Source organism: Diadema setosum, chromosome 4 (genome assembly GCF_964275005.1).
Source record: "Diadema setosum chromosome 4, eeDiaSeto1, whole genome shotgun sequence".
Lineage (NCBI taxonomy): Eukaryota > Metazoa > Echinodermata > Echinoidea > Diadematoida > Diadematidae > Diadema > Diadema setosum.
In genome coordinates, this window is record NC_092688.1 from 45,394,883 (window position 1) to 45,419,065 (window position 24,183).

General features: G+C 37.1%; 1 protein-coding gene across 1 annotated transcript in view; it reads left to right on the forward strand.

Annotated features, from left to right (window-relative positions):
- Positions 1-22,508, forward strand: part of LOC140227339 (ras-related protein Rab-34-like) — a 30,748-nt gene extending 8,240 nt beyond the window's left edge. Inside the window, exons 3-8 of the mRNA XM_072307754.1 lie at positions 3,834-4,001; positions 13,994-14,058; positions 17,358-17,488; positions 19,293-19,386; positions 20,936-21,073; positions 22,091-22,508. Coding sequence (XP_072163855.1) covers positions 3,834-4,001; positions 13,994-14,058; positions 17,358-17,488; positions 19,293-19,386; positions 20,936-21,073; positions 22,091-22,158 — 664 coding nt within the window. The 3' untranslated portion in view covers positions 22,159-22,508. The remainder of the gene's footprint in view (positions 1-3,833; positions 4,002-13,993; positions 14,059-17,357; positions 17,489-19,292; positions 19,387-20,935; positions 21,074-22,090) is intronic.
- The last annotated feature ends 1,675 nt before the right edge of the window (positions 22,509-24,183 follow it).

Genomic DNA, 24,183 nt, shown 5'->3' on the forward strand with positions numbered 1-24,183 from the left:
TATAAAAATTGTACCATAACCCCCTTTTCTCCATCATCCTTCTGAGTACCCCCCACCCCAACACACACATACACACTCACACCATAGCTTTGACTTAGCTGACAGTACATACAATGTAGTACATCTCCCGTACAGGTTTACACACAAATTGCACTATATCTTGATACTGAATAATGATAAACACAGCCTCAGATTATACACAATAGACCAGGGAAACCTTTCCCTACAAAATGGGCAACATTGTGCACAAAAGGAAGTGCTGTGAAAATGTGTGGCCGTGAATACGCTATGTTTCCTTGTTGGCTGGCTGCACATTTAGCACCATTTCATGGACTATGTAATCTAATAGCCATCTACTACATTTGCTGTCTTCAAACACACACACTATTTGTCAGTGTTCTCACCCTATACTAAAGAAAAGCATTGATTTTAATTCAAACAGCACATTAAGCATTGAATTATGGCGCATGATATGTATCACTTGACTGTGAGATACAATGCAAAACCTATATAGACATGCACTGCAATATATGTCTATATCTGTAGGTTTTGCGCTTTAAAGATTTATATATTATTATCATTATATCTTACAGTCAAGTGATACATCATGATAATTCTGATCTTGTTTTTCCTCCTTCACTTGACTGTGTGTGACATTTTATGGCTATAGAATGCCAATCGTGGCTCTGGCCATGTTTTTACCCAGTAAAGGTCACAGTCTCTTCTCTATCAGTGTTATATTGAATGGTCTCCATAAGTACTGGTCAGTGATTGGCCACGCAAATTGTAATGCAATCACATGACTAATGCAGCGAGGATCAAAATCATTATGTTGCCCAGCAGTAATGTCAAGTAATATAATTCCTGAATGTGACTGGCTGCCAACAGGACTAGAATGAAATGATGTGTTGTTACAATGGTGTACACATACATGTACACATATGTAGACCATCGATTGTACAGTTGTAATAAAACAAATATTTTCTTGTGTAAAGTTGGAATTTAACACTTGACAGGCCCTTTATATTTCTCCCTCGAGACAATATATATTTCTCCCTCGAGACAATACACATGTATGTTTTTGTTTTTGTTTTTGTTTTTTTTCTCAGTGTTGCATCTTTAAGGGAAAATGTAATTCCTGCAGGGATGTCGAGTGTTATATTACACCTCTAAAAAGACAATACAGTTGTACCTGTACAAAGGTGATACCACCAAAATCTTGTAATTTGCCATACAGTGTAGTTGTAGTACCGTACAACTGTATGTCCCCCCCCCCAAAAAAAAAAAAAAAAAACAATTACAACGGGACCCTCCGCAATTATAACTTTAAGAATAGTGAATCAATCCAAACTAATTTCAGGGTATGAAACTATAACTCATTGCCCACAGATCTTACAGAAAACCCCATTCAAATTGCTTCAGTGGTCAAAGAGAAATAAGGAATTTGTAGAGCATGTCAGGAATCTCTTCCCTCCAAGTTCTGTCTATTGTCTAAATTGTGTTCACACACAAGAGCATCCAAGTGCTAAACGTGGAAGAATCAGACTCATGACATGCTTTACAACAATCCACATTTCTCTGTGACTACTTAACCAAATTGAATGGGATTTTCTGCAAAATAGAGCTAAGATGTTATGTTTCAAGATCCTGAAGTAGCATTTAGACAATTTAATCATATTGGGTGTTATCAATGTGAAAATCTGATTGTACTGGTAGTTTTTTGTTTTTTGTTTTTTTGTTTTTTTTTGGGGGGACATACTGTACAACCAGCTTTTCATATACATTGTAAAGCAGCGCGGGTCAAAGGGCTATCAGCATCATTCCAGATAGAGGTGACTCCGACATCATAAGGGACACTTGTAGCTTGCCATCTCATTTCTACATGTATCTCATCCTGTGTATACAAGTATTAGGTGACGGCTGTAATGCAGTGAAACTAGCACAGGTACACTTGTATTTGATAAAGGTCACAATTCTTGCTATTGACTTTGTAAACAATGAACCATTTCTCCATTTGTGCCCTCCCCATCAAACACCTACAGATGTACTGTACATGTAATGATGTAATGTACATGTAATTCTATGTTTTCACTTTAAACTGGACACAGATGTTTTTTACTAAATACTGGTTAGTGGTAAGGTTAGAGTAAAGATTAGGGTTAGGGTTAGGTTTAGGGTTAGGGCCAGGGGAAGGGTCCGGGGTAATTGTTCAGGGGGTAATTGCCCTAGACCCACCAAGAACATCCAAGTACTAAACTTGGAAGAATCAGACTCATGACATGCTTTACAACAATCCACATTTCTCTGGGACTGCTTAACCAAATTGAATGGGGTTTTCTGCAAAATAGAGCTAAGAAATTATCATTTAAGACCCTGAAGTAGCATTAGACTGTTAATCACATCGGGTGTTATCAATGCCAGAATCCAACTGTATTTTTTTTTTTTACTTACTGTACAGATCTTTGTCCATATTTTCAATATACACTGTATACAACCTCTCATCCAGTGCTTGGCCAAGGCATAACATGCAAATAACTCTGACTGGTCCAGTATCAACAATTTTCAACCTGAAAATCATCTTAATGAATTTCTTGTCATGTTCCAAACATTTAGTCCATTTATTAAAGCCAACTTGAACATGATCCAATGTTGCACTGATGAGAACATCAGAGTGTACCAGTATTTCCTCAAACTGGAGTGATTGCTATTATATTTGTGACAGCCTGGTATGGAAAGTTGGCATGAAACACCTGTATATGCCATATATTTAGCGAGTCTAAATTTTGCGAATCAGGACTCCCTGACAATTTGACGGGTGGTTATAAATTCGCAATTGAAGAGTACAGTACTGATCACAGAAGTGATTGTGTGCACGTCACATCCATTTCGGGATCAGAGTACACATTTTTGCGTGTTTTTAAATTTTCAAATAGCACTCGTCTTGTGAAATTTGCAAAAATAAAAAAAATCACAAGATATTTGGCATATACAGTATGTAAATTGATTAGGAAGAAATGAATGCATTTACTTTAATACAATGTTTGAGTTTACAAAATGCAAAGCATGCATGTGAGTATGCTTGTTTAGTCATGTCTAGACCGCAGATGTCATGGTCTCAAGACACAGTAGGAGCAAAACTTCCCTGTGGTAGGAGTACAGTAGAGCACGGTATGTATCGTGTGTACGTGCAAGCTTGTCGGTCCACTCTGTAGGAAAAAGCAGAAAATTCTATCACAGTGTGGGACTGATATCTACCTGTTGCGACGGCAGGTGTTTCGGTGGATTTCTTTGGTACGACAGTGTAGTATTTAATAAGGATAGCTCTACCTGAAGAGTATCGGATGAAAGGTACCACTGACTGGTACCTGGGTTCAGCATGTCACAAAGTAAAAGTCCCTGCTCAGACAGTTTGTTCAGACAGTGTACATTCAATATATGGAGTAAAATGAAGCAGAATACTAGAATTTTTGTCAAAATTGGACTTTGATGAAAGAAAGACTTTATGGGATTTTTGGTTCCATACTTTTCTTGATATACTGATTTTGGTGGCAACCCAATATGCAAATAAGATGAGTCTGCCACCGACTTGCGCACAAATTGTCTTTAAATTTCCTTTTGTGTCATTAATCAAAAAGATTTTTTTCAAAGTCAACCTTAACATGAAGTGCCACTGTACATGTTAAGCTATCAGAAAAACAAAAACAATTCAAACCGGTGATGCCATGTCACAAGTGTTGTTTACGACATGCAGTGTCACCCTGAGGCAAAAAAAAAAAGAGCATAAGAAAGAAAAGAGAAGTTAATAAATCCAATCTCTTCACTTTCGCTTTCAGCTTGCAGGTGTCCAAGGTGATTGTGGTCGGCGATGTGTCAGTGGGCAAGACGTGCCTCGTCAACCGCTTCTGCCACGAGGTCTTTGACAGAGACTACAAGGCCACCATCGGCGTCGACTTTGAGGTGGAGAGGTTCGACATCTTGGGCGTGCCGTTCAATCTCCAACTGTAAGTTTGTGAACTCTGAACCCATAGGTAACCTTTGCATGATATATCACCCAGTGTATCTTGTATCATAGATGCTCCTCTTTGTAATGATTTACATACCTTGTATGTCTGGAATGACAACAATAAGGTGGAATCTCCTACTGTAAGTTTATGAACTTTGACCTGCAGACGACCTTTGCATGTCACCCAGTGTATCTGGTATTATATGAAGAATGCTCAGGTAGCATATATGAAGAAATTGTTTGTATTTAGAATGATGGTGACAAAAGGGGAATCCACATCAAACTGCATTCATAGGCCACATTAGGATTGTCTTATTGTAGCTTTGATGATGTTTGTATCAGCTAGTATACAATTGTTGAATTGCCCTCCAAAGAGGTGATACTGATACTTTTCAATATGATGGGCACCATTTCCTGTAGAGTCATCCCTCTAAACTATTGGATGTCTGTCTGCCTGTCTGTCTGTCTGTCTGTCTCAGAGTATATTTTATACAATACCTTCGTGGCTCTGACCAAGAGAAAAATCATCACAGTTTCTATGAAAGATTTAAGTGTAAAGGGCAGAATTTGCTCTCTAACTGCTGAGAAAATCTCTTGAAAGGTCGAGGGTCAGTGGTCCAGATATAATTCTGCCATGTCACAGTTTACTATACATACATTGTACCTATTGTACAGATATTGGTGGCTGACTTTTCTTGGCCTGAACAGAGAATATTCCCTCAATCTTGAGCCACATCTAATGCTTATTTATTGATTTTTGTTCTGTTTGACTCCCATATAATTCAATATAGCACAATGATGATATATAATGCAAACAGTAGACAACTGGGACATAGTATGATACTAGTGCACACAACAATGGCAACGATAAAAACAATGGCAACGATAAAAACGATGACAAAAGCAAACAGACAAATTTGTGCAATATAATATTTCATTGAGACGGCAGATGATTAGAAACTGAGATAGTGACATTGTAAGTGCAACAAAGGAGGCTAATTTTAATCTGTGCTTGTTGTATGTTAATTAAAGTTGCATCATATCTTTCATGTAAATGCAAAGGAAAACTGGTTACTAGTACCTTAATAAAATCTGTAACTGTGCATGCTGCAAGCTGCAATTACATGTGACCATTTACAGTGGATGTGGTCAAAACGTGTGACACGTCAGTGTTGCATGTAATGTAAACATATATGGTGAAATCGAACACACTTTTTCTCTCTTGCTTACAAAATGTATGTACAATACAGATACCATTGACTTGCAGAGCACACAGAATTTTTTCTTATTAGGTGATCCGAGTATCCTCTCGGATCACCTTCTGTATCTGTACTGATTCTTTGTTCTTCTTCTTTTTCTTCTTTCTCCTCAAAAGTTGTGTATGGATTAGCTCAAAAAGTCCTCTTCCTATCAATGTCAAAATCATACCATATATGTATCATGTCCCAAAGACGGCAATCGAACTAAAATCAAAGTCATAAACTAAAATCATAGTCGACCGTGACGTCACTATGACGTCATTATATGAAAACACATTCTGAATCATATGTCATTAATGGAATGGAATTTTTCGATGAAATTTACGTCACATATATTTCAAATTATGCACATTCTACTCATATTTTCAGAATTCATATTTTCCCTTAAAACGTGCGCGTACGCGCGCGTTGAAATATTTGTATGCTCAAATCGAGCTCAAAATTTTTTTGCACACGTTTCAGACCATTTGGAGCATTTTTTGAAAAATTGAAAAAATCGGACGGACGCGTACGCGCGCGCACATATACGCACGCACAGCTCATATGCAATGAAAATTTCCCGTTTTTTCACTTTGATCGGATGTCTGAAATGTCAAGGAATATTTCTACCAAGTTTCAAGTCAATCCCACTCAAAATGACGTCATACGGGTCCGTCAAAGTTGAAATTCCGCGCGCGCGTCAATGGCGATATACAGTGCAACAATGCCAAAAAACTGCCAATTTTAAATCCGATTTTACTCGTCAGGATGGACGGTGACCCCCCATTTTCTTTACATATTCTGAAAGCTGATGACTTGTACATGTCATTTCATGGGTTGGCGATGCTGTAAAAATGATTAAAAGATATCAAATTTCTTAATAAAGTTAAAAAATTAAATTTTCAAAATGACGTCATCAAATTTCAAGTTCATTCAAGCATATCTCACTTATTCTTTTGTTGATTTTCGTCCAAATTTCAATATGTTGTAGCTTATTAAATGGTCTTTCAGATATATAATAACAACAATTTGATTGGATGACGGCATCACCTCGTAAAAAGGGATTAAAAGTAACATTGTTAAATTTGACCAGTTTACGTGTTATCTCTATGGGAGTGCAGTTTTTCTGGAAATGAAAACTGACATGACTATCTTTATCGAGCACTAGCTCACTTATGCTTCGGTGAATTTCTCCCATATTTTAGTATGTTGTAGCTGAGACTTTGGGCTATCGTGAGTGTGCCCATTGTTTTTTCATACGGAGTCGGCATCACGTCCAAAAACTTGGTTGAAATTAAAGCTTATCTTCGATGTATTGTAATATTTCTTAATTTCTGCAACTTTCTTTGCAATAACTCAAGAAAAACATACCCTATCACCATCATATTTTGCACATGTTTAGTTCATGTCACGTACATTATTTCACAAAATAACAACTACTTGATCAGACACAATCTTGGGTATGTAAATTAGGGTCAAAGGTCATACATGTTTCATCCTGTATCTTGGTAAGTACATGTCCTATCTTTCCCATATTTTGCACACGTAAAGACCATGTTACAAGGATCATTTCATGAAATAATCATTTTTGGTTCAGAGGCCATCTTGTCTGTGCAAAGTGGGGTCAAAGGTCATATGTACTTCTTCCTGTATCTTCGTTATGACGTGTTATCTCTATGGGAGGGAATTTTTCTAGATGTGAAAATTGACATGATTGTCTTTATCGACGACTAGCTCACTTACCCTTCGGTGAATTTCTTCCAGATTTTAGTATGTTGTAGCCAATTTAATACTCTTTAAGTTTTGTTCGTCAAAGTTTTAATCGGATGATGTCTTCACCTCGTGAAAATGGATATAATGTAACCTTGTCAAATTTAACCAGTTTACGTGTTATCTCTGTGGGAGGAAATTTTTCTGGAAATGAAAATTGACATGACGGTCTTTATCGAGCACTAGCTCATTTACTCTTCGGTGAATTTCTCCCAGATTTTAATATGTTGTAGCTCAGACTTTGGGCTATCGTGGCTATACCCTCCATTTTTTTCATACGACGCCGAGATCACGTCAAAAAACTTGGTTGAAATCAAACTTATCTTCGATGTATTGAGCTATTTCTTTCTTTCTGCAACTTTCTTTGCAATAACTCAAGAAAAACAGCCCCTGTCATCCCCATATTTTGCACATGTTTAGTTCATGTCACGTACATTATTTCATAAAATAACAACTACTTAATCAGACGCCATCTTGGGTATGTAAATTAGGGTCAAAGGTCATAAATGATTCAACCTGTATCTTGGTGAATACATGTCCTATCTTTCCCATATTTTCCACACGCAAAGACCATGTTACAAGAATCATTTCACAAAATAACCACTTTTTGCTCAGATGCTATCTTGGCTGTGCAAAGTTGGGCCAATGGTCAAATATACTTCATTCTGTATCTTCGTTATAGTGTATACCGACTTTGGTACCAAAGATGGCAGACCTGACTCTCTTTTCTAAATGAGAACCTAAATATCACACGGCCAATGTCTCTAAACACAGATGAAACCTATATGGTCATGCCTATTGCGATCAGGACTCGAATCACTGATTTTAAAAAAAAAAAATCGGATCACCTAATTTGTCAGTCTTGACAAATTCCAAGTCTAGTTTTACTTATTTTTTTCGTCAGAGAATGTCAAAAGTCAGGGCAATGTCTTAAAATCATACATTACAAAACCAGAGAATGGAGGCTACAAGTACCTAATTAATGCAGCCAATATGTAGGGCAATAATGAGTATGGCATATCGCAGTGCTCAACTAAATTGACATTCTTTTAAGCTGAACTTCGATTATTGAAATTACCAGCAAAGTCTACAAGCAGCCAGAAAGGACAGGTAGGAAAAAGTGCTGTGACCTTGTGACATTGAGCTTGCAGTGCCAATCTAATAGCTCCTGAACTCTAGCAATTAAAAAAAAACTGCTAAGAATGTTGACATGTGGCAGAGCCTTTGATACAGTGAAATCTTGTATTTCTGTCATGAACCAATTAGGGGACATCAAAAGATGGTGTTTTACACTTTTCAATCCAGCACCTTTTCCATTGTCTAACAGTGACTATGGATGCTTTTCAATATGTTATTCTCCCTTTTTGACTATCCCATGACAAGCAGTATTGCCACTTACGTGCATGAGTGCATCCAAGACAAAAGACTCTTGTTCAGTCATGTACTGTAAGAGAAACTTGTTGAGCTGATCCACTTTATTTTTCAAAACTCTCTTTATGTATTCCCTTTATTACAGATTAATAGTAACAAGATACTCTCTTGAAAGGTGTAATACATTGTACACATACAGCTTTGCATAAATTACATACCATCAGTCAAGTGTTTACAGTTTAGAGCAAGCCAGGTTTGGAGAGCTATACTCATAAGCTATGTTTCTGACTACTGTAATATGAATCAGCAAAAAGATAATTCAAACACAGTAATACATTCTTGTTTTTATTGTATCTTATCCTGCTGTAGTCTTCACATTATGATCATTATTGGTAGTTTATGCATTCTGCTATTTTATGTGGGAGCACATTCATTTCATTTTTCTCAATTCTCTTTTTTTTTTTTGTCACAGCATTCAACAAGAAATGACAATTGTCAAGCATATGATGACTTATCACCAAGGACAAATTTACATTCTAATAATTTACGTGATAAGTGACATTTTAAATTGTCCAATATGTCTCTGTGAGTTCAGTCCAGCTGAACTCTGCACATCATAAGCTCACCAATACTATAGACAAAATTCTTGCACCCATTGCCAAACACAGTTTCATAGTGTCACTTTGATATGACCCGAACACATAAAATGTGTGATTGATTCTGTAATGTTGACATACTGTGAAGGCTTTAAACCTCGGCTCTCAGTTAAAAACAAAGTGCAAAGTTTGATTACAAAGTGACGGTGCACAATGACCAGAAATATGTCTGTAATCACATATTTCAGGACCATTTGGATGAAGTTCAATTATAATGCTTAACACATCTGGGTTGGTTTTTTTTTTTTCTCTCAGGTGATCATGTACAACAGAATATTATAATATTTTGTGTTGTTGTTTTAGTTTATTTGGCCAAAGTCTAGAATTATAGTCATCCTTCCGTGATATCATAAATATTGATTGATTATTATGTTCAAATTTGTACATGCCTCTGAGAAGGTGTCACATGCTTACAGACACTGTTTTGCTTAATCCTTTCCTCTTGTAACAGACAGTACAGCATTCTTCTCTCTTTAATTATTGTCCTGTAATATTATCCTTTTTACTCTCTGTACTTTATCTACATGAAGGCTTTCTGACAGCAAGTCTAAAAATTGGAAATAAACTTTTTTTTTTTTGGTTTATTTGTTTCTGTAAAGACGGCAGTCACTGAATGGGGAAAACATTAATAGCATAGAAGAGACATGAAACTATTGAAAGAGGAACCAGTTTAGGGGGATAAGGGAAGTTTGCCAGTCAGAGAAATGTGTATTTTTCCCTCGGCCGTTTCCTCCTCTGACTGTCACCCACTGTCTGCCCATTATGTTGATATCCCTCAGGGTTATTTGGGCAAAGCTCCATTAACTCTACTTGTGCCATGTTCGCTCACCCGACTCAGTCAATGACATGCCTACTTCACCTATTTGCTCAGAAGAGCAATCAGGCATGAACCAATGTGCTTCTAGAATACTGGACATTTTGCAAGAAAAACATCCAAAGCTTTGTCATAAAAGAGTTGATCACAGCAAAGTTTGCAGCTTCTCTGCAATTTTGCTGGACAGCAGTTCCAGCATAAAAGTTTCAACAAACTATGAAGAATTACAGTGCTTTGTAAAACAGAATATTTTTCAGAAACGCTTGTGTGTTGCGGTCTCAAAATAATGTGGCACACACAGGGTTTATACCCTGGCATGCAAATGGCTTTGTAAAACAGAATATTTTTCAAAAGCACTTGTGTGTTGTGGTCTCAGAGTATTAAAGGTCCAGTTTACCATTGGGAGCAGTGATTTAAAAAATGTTCAAGATATCGCATTTGATGCATATGTGTAGGTTTGTTGTATCACAAAACATCTTGCCATATAAAATTTTCACAATAAAGCCTAAAATATAAGGAGATATCTTTCAGCATTTTTCTGAATAAACCATAACTGTAGACGGTTTAGTCTGGAAGCATTCTTATCATAACTATTGTTCACATTTTGTGTATTTAACAATACTTAACATTGATTATACGGATTCAAATTTTGTCTGTGGTTGTTTCTATCCCTAACTCACATTTTAGAACCACTTTACAGCACTAATGCTGGGTTTCTGTTTCATCTGCAAATAGTAAATTATGCCTTTAATGTGCATGCACCTTGTTTGTACAGAAACATTGTCTCTTTGTTCAGCGGGATGGTGTAGGTTCTCTGCCATTGTACCGAGCCTCTTTTGCAAAATCAATGCAGGGTGGTGAGATGAGAGGGGATTCCATCGTCTGATAACGTTTCTCTAGCCTGCGTTATATTGATATTTTTTCTCGATTTAATTTCGCTCTGACAGTAAGCTGACCCCATCAGGGAGAGGTTCTGTGATTGCTTCAATAAAGCAGGGGCTCTTAAGTCATTAGAAACCCACGTCGCTGCTGCTGCTCCTTCTTTAGGTGTCTGAATACAATTGTCCATTATGTAGTCTAATGACAAGGTTTCAAAGAAAAAGATAAGCCTTATGGACAGAGTGCTGCCAGTTGTCTTTTCATGAATAGGACTGAAGCGTGCTTTGTTCTGGGGAGTTTTGGACACACCCAAAATTGTAAATGATCAGTGTATCAACAAAACAGTGCAGACTTGTGTGAAATTTTTTTCTTGTAAATGATTAGGTCTTGACTTCCTTGTACTTTGCATAATGAGGTACAATTTAGAAGCATTAAACAAAAAAACTTGCAGTCTAGTGATTCTATTGTGTGTCTACTTGCAAAAAAAATCAACTACAAAATAACTCACAAACATGTATTGTTATGTATCCATTATTTAAGGAAAGAACAATGCATCGAGAAAACAAGGTACTATATTTCTATACCAAATCATGGGGAGAAAGATCTTTTACTTACATGTATGCCTGCCCCAAAAAATTTTGGAATGGTAACAGTGATAATTTAGGAATGTGCTCAATTATTTGACATGAAACACTAGACATACAATACATGCATAATGTTTAATACATACTAGCTGTAGCACTTGTATTGCAGAAAATGTTGTAAACGAATAGCACTCTAAACCTACCTGAATACTCATGTCTTTAAATATCCATACAATGTATTCAACTTCCCCATTTTATCTATCATTGTCTTTTATTGTGTCCTTTTGTAACTACGAATGTGTACCATTGACATTGTAGTGTTCTACACACTTGGTTTATATCATGCACAGAAACTCATATGATCCTACTACGCACTTTGATTAGTCTTAAATTCAGGCAGCTGATCCCTTGTTCGCTTGTTTTAATCAATAACTTATCAAGGTTGCATCGCCACTGTCTTAGTACCTTTTTTTAAAATTATTATTATTGCAAACAGAGCTGTAGTCCATCCCGCCTTTAGTCCCAATGGCAAGAGTGTCACAGATAAAAGTGCTTCACATTTGGTCAGTCTGTGTAGTGCACTTTGGCAGAGAGTGGCAGGGTCTGGCTCAAAGACTAAATTTCATTCATTGTCATTAAATGGCATTATGGCTGATGATTAAAATCAAGTACCTTTGCAGGTACAGGGTGTCATGAAGGTCACATTTCAAGTAATTGACCTTGTGAAAAAGTATAAATTCTATCCAGTGTAATTTCATGGTTTTTGTTGGTAAATGTGGCCCACACATTCTTTTTTTTTTTCTTTTGAGTATGATAAATATTGTCTTTTTCAGGCTCTTTAATGCCTCCATCATGCATCCTTTTGAACATTAAACAGAAGCTAGAAATGAAAGTATGTTTGTCCAGATTTCTGTGGCACAAAGGCCACATTCGAATGCTCAAAAGTGAACCGTACTGTACCGTACAGTAATGTGCCGGATTGGGAGCATTCGAGCACTCTGTGGAGAAAGCGTACCTCATGAGTTATTTTTGGACTCAAGTTAGAGGGGTGCAGTTTTGTAGCTACGGGATCATGCACCTAGCGCACTTTATATGTATATACGCTATAGTACACACAGGTGTCATGAACGAAGAGAGTCAACTCTTTCTATTATGATGAGGTGCATGAACATTGCACACATTCTTCTCATGTCAACAGCTGGTATGGTACTGTATACGCTGTTATTTTCGCGAATAACGAGGCCATAGACATTTTCGTGAGATGTTGTTTTCGCGAATTGACGCCGATGCTTACGTTAATGCACTATTAACAGGGCGCATGGAGACATTTTTGCATGTTTTTAAATTTGCGATCCAACTGTGATTCGCGAATTTCGCGAAAAATTACACCCTCACGAAAATAACAGCTTATATAGTATGCTATTGGACCACCTTGCGTTCAAGCGCTCTCTGTCATAGGGCATTACGGTATGGTATGCATTTGGAACACATTGGGAAATAATCCACTTTTGACACGATTTGGTGCGGTACACTTTGGGAGCGTTAGCATGCTCCTCTTGCATGGGTATGGTACAGTACACTGTAGGAGAGCACTCGAACGTGCCCTAAGATGTTCACTTGTATACTGGCGACTTCATTTACTGTATGTGGCATGAGACATACGGTATAAGACTAGTGCATGAACGTAATACATTATATAGTTGGACCTACTACTATCGACCATTTTTTGATTAAATACCCTGGCTTGCATCTTCGAAAATATCCCTCAGTTTCACCTTAATTTGATTTCACTCAAGGCAGAAAATACCGCAGATTCATATCCCGGGCTCAGTTTGTTGACTTGTAAGCTCATCATTTTCATCGACCACCCATTCTCCCGTTGATAAAGCATGTACATCTAGTGAATGGCAAAGACATGTTAATAATTACGTACGATTACTAATGAGGATTTTCGTCAATTCTTTTTTCCTCTTGTTTCCTCAGGTTATTTACCTGTGTCCTCCATATTCTCTTGATTTGTATTCATGTTTGAATGTTCCAGCGTATTGCACCCCGTCCCACGGGTACTTTTGATTTTGTATGCTAGAAAGCCATTGCATGGGGGTGGTCAATCTAAAAATAGGTGGCCCATGAGTAGTAGACTTACTATACTGCATTATACACTTTACGCATAGATCTATAATTGACCCCAGGGAAGTTTCAGTGGCAGTTTCATCTCAGCAAAGGTAGAGCTTTAAAAAGTTGAATCATATATGAGTATTGCTCAATGCCAGGAGTGCATATATAGTCAAGAATAGTGCATGAGAGAGTATGTACCACTTGATATGATAATGTTCCGTTATTCAAGACTCTACAGTTGATAGCACATGGCTGTTTATCAGCCACGCACATGAACAAAAATAGCAGTAGTCACATGATGTCAATTCTACACGTATAAAGATGATATTACAGATACTGTGTACTTTCTATATGAATGATCATATGCACATTGCGCAACCATCTGTAGGTGGTGATACGCAGGCCAAATATTGGAATTATCATGCTATTTTGGAAAAATTGCTGTGTAGTACCACCAATCATTTTGCTTTGAACTTGAGGATGATACTTTGCTGATGAATTTTCATATTCAGATATATCAATGTCATGTTTCTTTATTTTTCTCCATCACTCCTTCACAGATGGGACACGGCTGGTCAAGAAAGATTCAAATGTATAGCAGCAGCTTATTACAGAGGTGCACATGGTGAGTAGAGCAACTCTTCAGAAATTTGGGGAAATTTGATAAAATTATCGGTTGTGGTAGCATACTCAAGGGTACCATATACCCCTTTCATAAACTCAATTATGCGGATAATATCCGCATAATTTGGTCGTAAAATCAGAGCGGGGCAAGAATTATCCGCTTTTTTTCGACGCTTCTATTATCCGCATAATAGCAGCATCGGGACCAGATTTGGAGGTTGTGAACGCAAATCCAAAGTTATGTGGATAATTGCCGGGGTGCGGTCACAGGAGGGACGTGTGCAGTCACCATGACGATTATCCGCCTTTTTGAGGATGGGCGCTCGTAAAAAAAAGTGCGGATAATTTTCAGAGTTTGTGAACACATTTTTTATTGAAATGTCCGCATAATTCTTAGGCGGATAATTGGAGGATGAGTTTATGAAAAGGGTAATAGTCTGGTAGAATATTGATGCATCATGCAGAGTATGTTATTATACATAGGTATCACATTTTCTTCCATAATCTTGGCCTTGCTGAAATTTTGCAGCTTTGCAGCTATACACTAGCGACTACCATAGCAACAGCCAATCATCATGCAGGATTTCTGCATGCGGCTGTATTACTGCTTTTATAATTTATATTGGATATATAAACACACTCATAGGATGTTATATATGCACAGATACCAGATCATTTTAGCTTCTGAGACAACACGAGTTGATTTATAATGCTTTTTAAGCATTGTATTTTGGCTTTGTGTGTGTGTGTGTGTGTGTGTGTGTGTTTGTGTGTATTAAAGTAACAGTGAAGAAACAGTAGTGAAGGCATTGCCCTTTAGCAATATTTGTATTTTCAGTCAATTGACTTGGTTCTATTGCCATCTTTAATTGTATTCAAAAATTTAAAAATTTAGAAATTTTAAAAATTTAGAAATTTGAGGAGGGAAGTTACCAGAAAAATATGCAAGGTTCTTTTTCAGTATTAGCACATTAAAAAGAGAAGACAGATGTGTTTGCTGGTAAAGTTATAGTTAGGAAGTTACAGTTTGGAAGTTGAATTACAAATACTAATCAAACTGTTTATTTAATGAGGAGAAACAAATAATGTAATTTGTCGCACATACCCATACCCTGGCTTAAGTGTTACGCTGTCTTTGGAATTGTATCTTGCAGGATTTTGTTTGAATGTTTACACTTATCCACACACTTCCTAATGGACACTTAATTGCACAAGTGTCTGTTCCTAACGAATTTGAGACAGTGCCTAATTGTTTTTGTTCTGCTGCACTTGATATCAAATTTCAAGGAAACATTTCCACAGTGGAATCGTCTTTATATGCCATCACTCACATCAGCTTTCCTGTTTGCTGATTTGAACTTTCATGTTGTATTTTTATGCTCTTCATTGCTTTCTCATGTTTCTCTTTATGGTTGCATGCAATAGTCTGTCAACAGGATCAAAAGTAAAATGCCTGGATACAGCACTCTATTATGTAATGAGAGGCCTGTAATAGAATGTCATGTCAGCTACAGTGAAGATGCCATGAGACCAGTGTCAAAAGTATTACACATTTCTGGTACATCAACCTTGCCTAATTCGAATCTGTTTGGACTGAAGAAATAGCTTCGGCAACTTAATAGGGATTAGAATAAATACAATAAAAAGATAAGAGGACTTGAAAAGATGTGAGACTTAGGCGATTATTCGACTTGTGTGAAGTCAGCTCAAGCAAGGTTGACTGTAGTAGTGTGGACATTGATTACAAGAAGGAGGATAATGATGGTAACTGATTGACCAAAATATGTTTTATTTACACAGTGTATCTTTATATGAATTATATTTGAACCAACATTATACCTAAACACCTTGTAGCTCTTCACATAATGTGAGAAAATAGAATTATCTTTTTTTTTTCTTTCCAGATTTTTTTCCAGTCCTTATTCATTGACAAACAATATGTGTTATTTTCATATCTTTAGCCCAGAATGTCTGTAAACACAGTAGTTGCTGACAATGCTAGTATCAGAGTCCAACCCACTGCCTGAAACCCCATGCAAGGAAAACTTGGGTACTGTTTACCATGGGAGCAGTAATTTAAAAAATGTTTGAAATATCACATGTGATACATATGTGTAGGACAATTGTATCACAAAACATCCTACCATGTAAAATTTTTGCAATAAAGCCTAATTTATATGGAGATATCACTATTTTTTCCAATAAATCATAACTGTATATGGTTTAGCCTAGAAACATTTTTATTATAATTATTGTTCACATTTTGTATGTTTAACAGTACTTCATTATACTGATTCAAATTTATACATTGGTTGTTTCTATCCCTAACTCACACTTTGGAACTCTTTTGAAGTACGAAAGCTGGGTTTTTGTTTCAACTGCAAATGGTAAACAATGCCGTCAATTGTTTGTAACCAGCACTGAGCTATAACAAAAGATTGTGACATCACCACATCGGCACTCTAAATGAAGAACATTCAAATCCTGTCGAGAATACAGCTGTATACATGTCTCTTCAAACGATTGGCTATTTCACACAGAAAATTCATTAACATTGCGTAGTGTCACGTACAAAACGTAGGTGAAACTTATTGTCCTTGAAGTTGTCAATGTTTTATCCAGAGGATGATACCAGATGGTACTTCTGCTTGGTCTTGATGCCCAGAGAAAGTGAAAGTATTGACTGATCACTATCTTTGTATGCTCTACCACAGAAATTGTGTAAAGGGGGTGTAGTATAGGAATCACTGTGTGGTCAGTTGGTTGGTTGGTCTGTCACTCTGTTGCAAAAGTTTGCCTTTACAAACTACTCTTGAGTTCAATTTTTAAGCAAGTGACTTCAAATTGGCACATATGCCCACAATACTGTTAAGATGTGCAAGACATATTTTCTGTCAAGGTTAGCCAATGTGTTGCCATGGTAGCAGCATTTTTCTTTTACTCCACCATATGAAAATATTGTACAGGTAGAATAGGCTTACTCTCAATTATCAAGCATTTGACTTCAAATTTAGACTGCTGTAGTATGTAGATGAGCAAGAATCCAAGTGCATATATGTACATCATTCGTCAGTGTCAAACAGTGCATCACCATGGCAGCAACATTTTGTTTAAAGAAAATCATACAAAATATATTGTGGATTGAGCTAGTTCCCTCAGTTTTTTTTAGCATTTGCCTTGAAATTTGGCGACTGTGACCAAAATACTTTGTAGATCAGTGCAAGACACATCTTTTGTCAATGTTGACCAGTCTGTTGCCTTGTTTATTGAATTTCTTGTCTGCCTTTATCTTGACTGCAGTTGTGGTGATAGTATTTGACATGAAGGAGGCCTACACGTTAGATCACGTCAAACGCTGGCACCAGGAGGCACTGCTGGAAAACAAGCATGACCCTCACATTTTCCTCATCGGCACAAAGAAGGATCTTTGCGTGAGTATTCAATACTCTGATCTGTCAACTCTTCTCGATCCTGCAGGAGGCTCCTTAAAAAAGAAGAAACAGATTTTAACAATTTCTTTGCTTCCTGTCAAAAGAATATACATGTAAAACCTCTCTGATTCAATCATTGATGTTGTCTACTGCAGAATGATGAAGCAGATCTAAATCACATGATTGGTTGAAAGCATACATATGACAGGGTATTTATTTTGCCAAAATATATACATAATTTTGCTAATGACTGGTAATTAAAAGTATATTGACTGGTCATTAGCACTTTTCATGTTGCAATAGTGACTAGGCGAGATTTCATTGTTTTATTTCACTCACGAAAATTGCTGCTTTGGAATTTAAAACATCAACATTTGAAATTCTTTTTGACAAGGATCTGGTCCATCATTTCATTCAACAAATGATACGTAGATCATGTTGTCTGGACATTAGTGTAATTACCCAGACTTGGTATCTTGGAAACAGTCCAAATGTATTAGACTGTTCCAAAAGGTAACTTGTGTGGGTGATGCTGACTAATGCCTGCACTGATATTAAAGTATAATAGTGAGGTGCCCGCACCTCATCAGGGGCCCGAATACCGTCACCCCGCTTAAAATTGTTACAAGCACACTAAACAAAAATTTATGCCCAGGACTGTGTTCAGTACGCTTGAAACTTGGCAGGGCTACCACAACCAAGCAAATTGTGGTGAACAGTTTTTCACGAAAATCTGAAATTTATATTGGGAATACGTGTTATAAGTATCATCAAGGTCACATGCACGAATCTTTTACGTGTGTACTCGTCTATGGGAGTGCGGATGACGAGTTGCGGGCCCCTTCCTTAGCGCACAACTATTCCGCATCGTTCACGTTGGACGACGATAGCTGCAAATTTTCGATATCGATCAGTGAACTTGTGATTCCATTGGAATCTTCAGCATTTTTCCTGTATGTGAGTGGGATTTCATAGAATTTCAGTGACGAAATGTGATTCAAATATGAACAAAAATTAACTATGATGAGGTGCGGGTCACCCAAGTATACATTACATCATGCATGCAAGTACATGTACACATTGTACCTCCCCAGTGGTAATATGATTCACTTAAAACCAATAACATTTCACTTTTAACTTGAGATTAGTTAGGCAGGCAGAGTCAACAGGAAACCATTATGGACTTCAATGTATTACATATGACATTTAGTGTTTGCGTGATATGCAGTGGACATTTCAGTTTGATGACAGCTTTTAAGATTAACATTTGGGAAGGAGAAATTCCATGACCATGGTCTGTGATAAAACTTCATCATGAAGTTCATTGTAAAGTTTGGTGCATCAAGGGCACCTCTGTGTTTTGTCTTTGTACAAGTGGTGATAAACTTTGCATGGGTAGGTAATAAACCTTTATAGGTACATAGAATATGAGCCACTCAGCCTGAAGGTCTGTATTCTTTCATGATATGCATTGTGTATGAGGTTTAATAAATGACATAAAACACTCATTTTAACAATTTCACTCTTATTCTTGAAAGGAAGTCACTTGAAGCATACTTCATTACTGTGTAGTTTTGTTTCGTAACTGCAAACTGATCCATCAGCATGAAGAAACAATGCAATGTAATTTTCACAAACCACAGCGACGAGAAAAAAATTGGTTTTTAGTAAATGTATTATGGCGCAGCTTAGTTTACACTTACCACCAATCCTTCGCACAACCCAAACTGATGTAGAGAGATTATTGATTTACTCATTTCTGTGGTGTTCTTGAAAGAAATCCCTCTTTGAATTCCACCGGCAGGAGACACCGAAGGAAATAGAGCAAGTGGAGACGGCAGCGATGCAGGTTGCCGAGGAGATCAAGGCAGAATACTGGTCGGTGTCATCTCTTTCAGGTGAGCAGCGCAGAGTGGGCGGGGCAGCTCTTTAACCCTTTGAGTGCTTTGAATGCCAACTGGTACTGAAAAAGCTCTTTGCATTGTACATGCTGTCTAAAGACCCTGGCACAGATAGGGTTCATTATCTTGTACTTTAAAGGACAAGTTCACCTTCATAAACACAAGGATTGAGAGAATGTAGCAATATTAGTAGAGCACATCATTGAAAGTTTGAGGAAAATCGGACAATCCGTTCAAAAGTTATGAATTTTTGAAGTTTTAATGCAGTAACCACTGGATGAGAAGACTACTGCATTGTATGAATAACTTAGATGTCACATGCGTACAACAATATAAGGAAAATACAAAGAGAATTTCACAAAATTTCATCTTTTGAAAAAAGTACACATTCCCTTGACTCGTTACCGACATATGTTAGGGGTAATATCATTCCCCCTGCCTTTAGAAAGAGGCAAGTCAAGTGCTCTTTTATTATGCAAAAAAAGTGAAAATATGTTGAATTTTCTTTACATTTTCTTTATACTGTTGTACGCATATGACTCACAAGCTCACAAAAATTTTAAAAATTCATTATTTTTGCATCGATTGTCCAATTTTCCTCAAACTTTCATTGATGTGTTCTACTAATATTGCTGCATTCTCTCAATACTTATGTTTATGAAGGTGAACTTGTCCTTTAAGTCTGCATTGTCATAATCATTGTCGTACTCTTCATTACCATCATGAATTACTTTACACCGCTACCGATATTCTCATCACTGGTTTTAAAATGTTCATCTTATAATCATCTTCCCTGTCATCTTCTCCCCAACCATCAGCATTGTCTTGTATTTTCCTGTTTTCATCATCACTATAATCATTTTTTCCCTTTATCATCATCAATGCTATCACCTTTACAGTCGATGTTGTCATCACCATCATTTTAGCACCACCATAATCAAATTTACAGTCATAATCATTATTGTATTCTCTACTAACACTGCGATCATGATCTTCACAATCATCATCATTACTATCATCATCATCATCATCATCACCAGTGCAATCACCATCATCACCATCATCACCATCGTCATCATCATCATCATCTTCATCACTCTCATCATCATCATTATCATTATATTCATTACCACCACCATCATCATCACCACCATAGTCATCATCACCGTCACCATCAATATCACCACCACCACCATCATCATTACCATCATCATCACCATCATCATGTCCATTACCTCCACCATTACCATCATCACCACCATCATCATCGTCATCATCATAGTCATCATTCATCATCATTACCATCATCGTCATCATCTCCATGATTGTATATTATGTCCACTACTGGAATATAACCATAGCTATGACACACATTTAGGATTTCTAAAGAGAGCCTTAACTTAAAAGAGATAACTCTTAACACTGTAACCTTGTTTTGATTAGCTTTGACAGTAAATTCTGCAGCATTCTTTGTGATGAGCAAATCTTAGGTACAGCGAGTGTCTGAAATGTTTGTGAATGTCTGTCCTCTCCGACCATACTGTAGGATTTAATGTGGAAGAGTTCTTTAATCGGCTGGCAGCGATAACCTTCAACTCGTCAGTGCTCAAAGTTCTGGATGACATGGACGCAAAGTCAGCCAGCAGACAAATTGCCATTGAAGATAGCAGCAACAACAGAATAAGTGAGTACTTCTATGTCTCATATGGCTTCTCATATTATTATTTTTTTCATAGAATATGGAATGTGCAACAAGAAAAGTGCAGTCTATGAATATTTTCAGTTTTCCTTTGGCATCTAAACTCAAGAGTACTGTTGCTGGTTTTGTTAAAAATGAGTTTCCCTCAAAATATTCTTTTTATATTCCCAATATGAAAATGTCAGTCAAGGTCTATTTGTTGTTACACCAAGTGATACGTGTGGATACAACGTCAGTTGGCCCTAATTTACCAAGCTGTTTAATTAAGAGAGAGAGAACAAAAAAAGATAGTAATAGGTAACATCAAATGAAATAAGATTAGGTTAAAAATGAAAATGAAAAAATGTAGGATGAAATTTGAAAACTACAGTGTCACACAAACCCACTCAGGTGCAGCAGTGCAACAGTACAATATAGCAGCCATTGAGATACTCTGAGAATTAAAGGGACCGAGTTACCTCGTCAGTTTGACAGTTTCATGAGACCTGTGCTAATCAGCAAGAACGGTATGCCCCTCGTGGCTCTGCCTATTTGCACACAGAACCCATGAAGTCCAATTATCCCTTGAATGAGGAGTCAGAATGTAACATTGTATGGTTTCAGGATTTAATTTACCAATGCAATGATGAGTATGACATGGTTAGTTTCTTGGCAACACTGCTATGGATTGAATTCAACTGTTGGAGACACGTTCCATATCTCCATTCGCCAAATTAAAATTTCATCTCCATTCTGCAAATCAAAAGTTTGGAATTGACAATTTGCCATGGCAAGCAAAAGCCATTTGTTCCTTGTAAAAGAAAAACATCAACAGTGGATTAATATTCACAGCAATTATCTTTCATTCTTTCTTACTCAGTTCTGAAATGTCAAAGGAGAGAAAACTTGATTGGATTCTCTTCACATTTTCTTGCAAAGTCTTGTGCAATGACGCCCAAGATGAGTAAAACACAAAGAAAACCCACTTCTCTCCATCTTTCATTTTGTGCGTTGCCAATTTAGAGTTGAAGCCAGATGACATCGACGGCCGGTCGTCGAGCAAGAGCAAGAAGGCGGCCTGCTGCAACTGAACGGCTCTGGAGGTGAGAGCCTACACCCACCGCTTGCTGGTCAAGTTCCTCTCAGCTCCCATCAGTGCTTTGGAGAGGATGAAACCCAGCCCTCCTTAACCCTTGGCAACCAAGTGGGTCTACAAACATTGAGAGTCACCCTCTCAAATGACCATGGCAATTTAATCGTCTCCGTCTTCTCTTTTTTCTGGATTTGCCGTTTCCTTCAAAGCAGGGAAGAGAGGGATCAATTTTCACAAATGTTTTCTTTTTCGTTGTTGCCAAAACCATTTGCACAAATTTGCGCTGCAGTGAGGAAGTTTTCCATCATCTGGAATCTTGATTACCACTGTTTGGACTGTGATGCCATGACAAGGACCGGAAGCGATGCTACCCCATATGCCGTGAGATGCCCAAGCGGTTTGGCTCGACATGGCCTCTGCAATCCTGTTCGGCTGGAATGGATGATTGTGATTCTGCGATCGCTCAACAAACTTGCGCTTCTCGTCAGAGCTTGCAACTGTTGTCGTTACCATTGACGACCTGTTGGAATACATTGTCAGGGACGTCCATCGCGAGGTCCCAGTCCCGCCCCAGTCCCAAGAGGGCCGTAGGAGTGCAGCATGCTCATTTTTGTCAAGAATTATGAAAATGTCCGTATTGTTTGGGAGGTGGAAATGTGACAAGTGTAAGTGCTATTTAAGTGGACTCTGATGGCGGTGCTCTGAACTGTTTGAAAAAAGGACTCATCAACTCGACCCCGAGTGTGACGATAGTCAACCTCACTACAGCATCAGGTGCTTGTAACAGCAGCAACTTGTTCATGAGATGACGTTAGACTGAATCTTATGTCATTTGTCATCTAGGACCAGTTTGTGTAAGGGTATAGAACTGCGTGGCAGTACTAAAACATGATGTACAGTACATATACTATAGATATAGTATAAATATATTATTAAAATAGTTGTAAATGTTGTCCACATTAGTAGAGTTGCATATTTGTTAGCAATGGGGTTCCTGTATATTTTTTTTCTTCAATTCTCTTTATCCTGTTAGTATTTTTTTCCTCTTTTGTTTATATCGGGCATTTGGGATGACTGTGTATTACATGATGCAATCTAAATCAAGTGTAAGTCTCTGTCCTAGGGTTGCCATTTCACCTTTCCTTGTTTGAATTTTAGGGGATTTTAGGGGTTTATCTGTCTCATTAGCCTGAATGAATATAATGCTTTGGTTGGGAAGACATCAGTATAAAAGTGTCTCAGAACACTGCTTTAGTTTTATAATAGACTAGAGTACTACTGAAGTTGCACTTCAGATATTTGCAAATTCAAGCTACGCAATGAGCAGTTTACGTTTCTATTTTCTTTAATTTATTTCAATTAAGTTCACTGACATACAAAGAAAGAATTTGGTAATCTTTGTAACTGAAAAATGAATGTCTTTCTGAAAAACAGATCTTTATACACTGAGTGAACCAACACTTGTAGCAATCTGCTTTATATCATTCAATGCTGATTGATTAGTTCTTATCATAAAGTATAGTTTGTAGTTTTTCACATTTTGCAAAGGGACCTAAGTTTTGTCACCCATGAAAAGAGAGATGCAGAAAGGGAGATATGGAATTAGGCATTTCATTTGTGCCACCACAAATTAACAGAAAAAACAACAACATAGTGATACTTAAAATTTACAGACTTTCAAACTTTTGTTTTAATTTCAATAGTCCAATTAGTCAAGAATACAAAACTTTACATGATCATTTATTTGGAACTAATTTTACTCCAATTATTGATACTAAAATTTTACAATGCTTTTAAGATTTTCGCATCTTACTTTTATAGTGAAGATTGTTGGTTTGCTGTTTTGTTTTGTTTTTCTCTGTCTCTTTTAGTAATCTTTCTTACCAGTGTCATCTTGTCATATTAGCATTGTGAACTTGATGTAATCACTCACCTTTCTTGGTTTCTTTGTTTTTTATTTCACCTTGATTTATGTTTTGGTTTTTTGTTAGATTGTAAAGTATTGGTAGTTGGTGAAAAAGAT